Source organism: Trachymyrmex cornetzi, unplaced genomic scaffold (assembly GCF_001594075.2).
Source record: "Trachymyrmex cornetzi isolate Tcor2-1 unplaced genomic scaffold, Tcor1.1 scaffold122, whole genome shotgun sequence".
Lineage (NCBI taxonomy): Eukaryota > Metazoa > Arthropoda > Insecta > Hymenoptera > Formicidae > Trachymyrmex > Trachymyrmex cornetzi.
The window spans coordinates 765,960-772,462 of record NW_017295784.1 but is presented as its reverse complement, the minus strand read 5'-3'; the positions used below and the strand labels follow the sequence as shown (position 1 = coordinate 772,462).

The 6,503-nt window shown below is 42.5% G+C and overlaps 1 protein-coding gene across 1 annotated transcript in view; it reads right to left on the bottom strand.

Annotated features, from left to right (window-relative positions):
* Positions 1-1,965: 1,965 nt before the first annotated feature.
* The window catches only part of LOC108769082 (uncharacterized), a 7,779-nt gene continuing 3,241 nt past the window's right edge, over positions 1,966-6,503 (bottom strand). Inside the window, exon 2 of the mRNA XM_018519871.1 lies at positions 1,966-2,087. Within this exon, the coding sequence (XP_018375373.1) occupies positions 1,966-2,087 (122 nt within the window). The remainder of the gene's footprint in view (positions 2,088-6,503) is intronic.

Below are 6,503 nucleotides of genomic sequence, written 5' to 3'. Positions count from 1 at the left end.
GCAGTTCCATTGTCTCAAGAGAAACGCAAAAGATAAATCCTATTCAGATGATGGTAAAAAAAATATGTCTTAAATTTTATCATTTCAAAGTATAAATATAATATACGTAATAGTCTATAATTTCTTTGAAGTAAAATAATTACCTTTTTATCTGGACTTGATTGGCTCTTCACGAATTCGTATTAAATCGAATTTAATTACCGAAACCGGTGAAGCATGTAACGCGGGCAATTACCGCAGAAGAGCATCGACACGCGGACACCGGATATGTTTCGCAACAATAATGCTGTCAGAGTCAAGCCGCGCGATCGTGAATGCGCGCATTCATCCGGCTCGATAATCCAACTTGAAAGGTACACGTCGGGGGCTTTTTCTACTTACTACAACGGCGCTCAGAAGCACGTACGTAACGAACAAACGTTTCCGGAATACCTGTTACCTAGGGCGCTGGAAAAAATATGGGAAACCCCATCTTTAGAGAACGAGTGAGGGAGGTAGCGGCGTCGGAGAGAGGGAGTCGGTTTACCCCACGTAGAAGGCGCGCAGAGATTGTATATGTGTGTACATGGCGTACATGTGTACGTGTGTATGTGTGCCTCACATCGGTACTCACACGAATGTGGGCGCGCACTCGCATGCGAGCGAGCGCAAGGGTTGAATTTTAATTATTTTCTCTTTGGTAGGTATAATATTTCAATGCTCGGCGGAGCCTGGCCGACCGGGCTCGCCTCTCGCCGCCATCTCTGTCAAGTAATGTTATTATAATTATACGCGTGTGCGCTTGGTCGGTCATTTCTTGTGCCCGTCCATCCCCCGACCACCCCCATCGCTCCACACACGGCGCATCCTCTATCCGTCTTTCTCCTCTTTCTCGCCGTCTCCGCCTCGCCACCCTCTCACGAGCGCTCTCTTTTCGCTCGCCTCTCGTAGCCCGGGTATTGTGCAATTAAAATGTCGTAATTGTCCGCCGGAATTCATCTTGAAATTCGTGCCTAACCAGTCGGCACACCACATTGACATTCATTCTCCTCAAGCGCGTACATTGTACTCGAGTAATGTACACAAGATAGGTGAAATTTTCATTCAAGGTGATCTTTTAAATATTTATGATGCGGAAAGTTTGTTAATTTCTTACACAAGTTTGAAAGAATTTATCTGAATTTTATTCAGGAATAAAGGAAGTTTGTGCGTAATTATTTTGCAAATGTGAGAAATAACATTGTAGAACCATGTTTGCCACGTTCAATGTAAAGGTAATGTTTCATTCTGTAAGTCAGATCCGTCTGAATTTTTACACATGAGTAAAATGCTTCTCTTCTCCGTTATCTCACTAAGTAAAAAAGAGAAGATGAAAGGATTAAGATGAAAAGGGAAAGATGTACTGAAACTCATCGTAGATCATCATAGTAACTTTATTATGTCCGATCGATTAGTTATTATTGATATAAAACATGATGTAAATTTTCGACTGAACCCTTTTCAAAACTCTATAAATACGTAAACTTATTTTAAATAAATTCAATATTTTCAAATAATGATACAATGTAGGACAATATCATAAAAATATCAGTACGTTATCATTATATATATTAATTTAAAAGACATAAACTCTATATTTTAGTAACTATTATAATAGCTACAGAGATTTTATTACAAATTCATTTACGAGAAGTAAATCCACATAGAAAGCGATAAAATATGATAAAAATAACGAATTAGGAGCTTCGCGATCACTAAGCTACGGTACTACTGTACGTGCATCGTTATGTACATACATATGGACACAAAAGAAATCCCTCATTTAATTTTACTTACATATTTAATTCCTCCTGGCAAAGATTTCAGCGAAAAAATCCATAAAAAGACATAAAAGCAAAGATGTAATTAATTTCGAATACTCTGTGAAAGTAATACAAAATGTAACTTGTGATATGAGATAAACATCTCGTATATCCACGCGTTGTCTCAAAAGAATATATCGCGGCCGCGGTCGATGCTCGCGGTGGACAGAAGGCGAGTCGTCGTCGCCGTCGTCGTCGTCGTCGTCGACGGTGGGATAAAGCCGGACGGCGTATGTATGCGATCACCTGAAATTCAGAATTGCAAATTCTTTAATTCACGGGACGCGATGGCGAGGGCGACGCCGGCGGCTGCAGCGACGACGGTCGCCAACGTAGGTCCTCCGCTCTCGGCGGGAGGAAAATACCTTCGCCTGACCTATACAAACATCGCGGGAGACGAGGGATGTGTATTCAAAAATTTACATAGGTACATTCTGATTAAAGTGTCCTAGAAAGCAAATCTAATACAGCGAGTGCGCCAAGTCCTTCCTCCCTCATCTCTCTCCGTCGCTTTTTCCATCATGCTGGATGAGCCTTTTCGGAGTGCGAGTAACGTGGAATTGTGTGGGATGGATTATTACGTATCCTTCGAAAAGTTTCCGCCGGACCGGAGAATATCGGGACCGAATGGAGGGATGAAAGGACTGGATGTATCTCGCTGCCGTGTCCAGTATATCATGATAATCGTGGGATTTATTACTCGTTACCGAGGTTTATTATCCCGGTAACGCACTAGGGTGAACGTGACGAGAACGTAGAAAACAAATAAAATCACAGAACGAGAAGGAGGACACTCAAAAAAGAGGGGACAGTCGCAGCATAGGGAACGCCATAATAAATTTCTACGATTAATAATGATGGAAAATTCGACCACGGGCGCATTCGAAACGAAAAAGAAAAAGAGGAAGATTGCGCTTAATAGAAAGAAATTAGAAAAGAAATCATATTTCAATGATAAATAAGTAGAATGCATCTTGCGTCTGCCAAGATACCGACAAAGCGAAAGCGTACATTCCGCGCTTGGCGATTGGATTTGCCAATTAATCACCAGCGGAGCACCGCGGCGGCACGGATGAAAGAATAACGATGCGGAAACGAAACGAAATTTAAATATTCTCGCGTTGTTCGCGAAGAGAAGACCGAGGGGTAGGAAAGGACGACGCGTATCGCGCGCGCGGGGGCATTCCTCTGCACCCCTCAGCGCGGCGGTGCCCCTCAGGGGCGGCGAAGGGACGGGCGAGTACGGTATAATTGCAAAATTGCATTAGCTTTGTGTTCTTCCGCCGTTCGCCCAGACGTAAGAGATACGCATGTGTGGTGTGTTGCAGCGGACGATTTATACGAATTCTCATTTTCTTTTTCTTTTTTCGTTCAACGTCCCCAATCCGCCGCATGTACGTCGCTAAGTGACGCCTTGCCGGGTTAACGAGGCAATACGAGAATCGTGTATTATAGTTGGTGTTCGGTTCAATCATCGAATTACCATCGCAATCTAAAAAGAAAACACGTCGAATTTATTTTCAAGCGATACGTTTCTAAGTTTTACCATGCTCACGTTAATAGTTTCTCCGACGCAATGGTTTCTCTCGCGTTTAATTTTCCCCCCACAACGTTGACGTTTGTTCGATCTTATCGTGGAAGTATCGTGAATCCCTACGTCTAGTTTGTACGAGTCGATAGCATCTACGAGAGCATCAAACCTTCCGTTTGAGGTTCGATACGAACGAAAGATCCGAGGGTCGCATGGAGCAGTGGATGCAGAGAGAAGCTCGTCGTCTGCGACCGTTATTTGCACGGTTTCGAGCACAAATTCCTCCCACACTCCTCACGCGCCCTTAAACCAGCTCGCCATTTCCCCAGCTCGTTTCGTTTCTCCGACGACAAATAAGCAACAGAACGAACCGCGGCCCTATCTCGCGTCGGCAACGATTGCTCGAGAAACGCGCCAGATTCCTGATTCCGAGCTGCTTCTCGGCTGAAATTTATCTTCTTCGACCCCTACCTCGCGCCAGACACCCTACTAGAATGTCGTTTCAAATTCGGATCGGATCCTTATCTCCGCCCGTCGGATACATTTTAATCGGAATTGTAGGGACATCCTCGCGCGACATCCACATTTGAATACTAAACATATTAATAACTTCTTGACAAGACCAAATTCTATTTTTACCAGGTTATAACGATGTAAGTATCAATAAAAATTAATAGCCTATTGCTGATGAATGTAATAATCTACAAGGTATTTTATATTTTTGAAAATATAAAAAAATAATTTTATTACTTTTATTCGTTGTAAGAGTAAAATATTATTAAATAAAATTAATTGTTAAATTAAAAAGCGAGAATTCTCGATAAAAATTTAAGGAAGATTAAATTTAAGTAATTGCAATATTAACGACGTTGGCTGTTTAAATTTTTTAAATAGTGATAAGTATCAAAGAAATTTTGCACACCAATAAATATCAATATCTCGTTAAAAGTTGGGAAACGTGATATTGTCTATTTATACGCGAAACGTCTTCTTCACGAAAGAAGAGACGCAAGCCTTGACACCGATAATACGTCCGTTTGTATTCATCCAGTTATCGACGCGAAGGGTGCCGGCGGCAGAGGCTCGACAAGGTATTGTAATACCGCAAGGTTTTATGGGAAAACCTGGGGGCGTCGTCAAGCCCAGCGAGGGATGGAAGACGGGGGCGGGGAGTAAAATTGAAAATGAGCATAAAAAGCATAAAAAGCGAGGCGCAGGGCAGATTGCCGTGGAACATTCTTCGGCAAAGGGGCAATTCATTTTCGTATGCTATATCAATTTCTTGCTTCGCCTCCTCGCCTCGACCGTCTCCTCGTTCTTTCTCCTCGTCGGCGTCCCTACGTTCACAGCCACCAACCTCCAATCTATACGCGTTTCATCCCTTAAAACCGTTAACTCCGCCAGACATCAAGGGGAATGCGAATTAGCCCCGGCCGTCTTATCTGCGCCGATAAAAATGACGATGAAAAAGACGGGCTCGGTTAGCTCTGTCGTACTTCGGTCTCGCCGATTCTCGTCGCCCTTTCCCCGTCTTACCAATCGAGAGTTACCTTAATGGAAGTTATACCTTAATCGATCCTTTCGTCGTTTAAAAGTTTCACGTCCGAAATACTAGGCGCGCGGTGTTTACGGTGGGCGTAGTTAACGACACTTGCACAAGTAACGACTTGCCGGGACGAAGGAATTAAGATTTACACGGGATAATTAAGGATTAAGTAGAACCCCGCCGCGCGCGTTCGACGCATTTTCGTAGGGTACGCTGGGTAATACGTGCGTGGAATAAGTCGCACTGTTGGTTTGATAAATAGGTGAGACACAGTCTGGAGACGAATGCGACGTATATAGGGGCGCAAGTTTCTTTTGAAAAATATTTTTATAACTTTTACGGATTATATGGATTTCTCTCTCTCTTTTAGTTCTTCTCTTCATCGTCGAAATGACGTTCTGAATATTTCGCTATGGAAATTCGTTAGCTTAGAAGAATTCTCATCACACAGATCTCGCTTGGATTATCAATGATTTTTATATTTGTACATCATTTAAATCACGGTACCGTAGGTGAAAATATAAGAGCAAAAATAACTGTCTCACGAATCTCGTGTACAGCATCTATTATATTCGCGCGCACGAACCCTCGCACACGTACAAGCATTTTCCGAAGCGCGGAAGCAAAGGGTTGAAGGAGGAGGGCTCGAGCTACGATCGATCATGCATTATAGACTGGAAGCTGACACCTGGTGATAGATCGTGGTAATTAAATAACTCGTTGCGATCAGGCCGGGCTCGAGATTCGGTCGAGAGTCGATGGAGGAAGAAGAGGGTGGAGGATCGGCGGCGGCACGGTCTACCAGCATGTGCGCGTCGTCCCCTGGACGGGATGTAATTGACAAGGCAATTGATAATCGCCGTCGGGTTGACAGTATCTCCGAGAATTAGCGTTACGCGAGCGTCAGGGCTCCCCCCAAATTGGTGCACAAATTACCAAGACGATCGACAATGTAGGATTTCACTGGCGATCGCATGTGGGTTGTTGGAACCGTTTTATTGTAAGATAAATTTTCTGTACCGATAGATCTGCAGCACGCAATGTTTTAAATAATCTCGATCATACAAAAAATAGTTGCCAACTAATTATATAAAAAAACAAATAATCATTTAATACATATATTTGATAATTTTCAAACAAATGTATATTTTTGTTATAATAATTGATTATAACAAATAAATATAAAAATTTTGTTAATAATAAATGATAGATTTTTATAAATAAGATTTACAAATGATGTATATTGGAAAAAAAGAAAATATATAAATATATAATATGTAATTACGTAAATTTTGATAAATATGCGCGCGTATGCATAATTTGTAACTTTACAGAAAGCTTAACGTATTATTCATCCGAGGCCAATGGTCAGTCGACCTTATCAGAAAATCGAGAGTCGAGGTTGGCGAGGCAGCTACGACCTAATTAATAATCGCGACTCGGCTCCACTCGACCTTAGGGCGAGTCGACTCGCGGTCCAGCGGCGTTTAATTATTTCGACGTGAAATATGTATAGCGGGTGGTCCGCAGAAAGAGGGAGAGAGAGGGAGAGAGTTGGTCGAAGCTGCGAAGCGACTGGGTAACC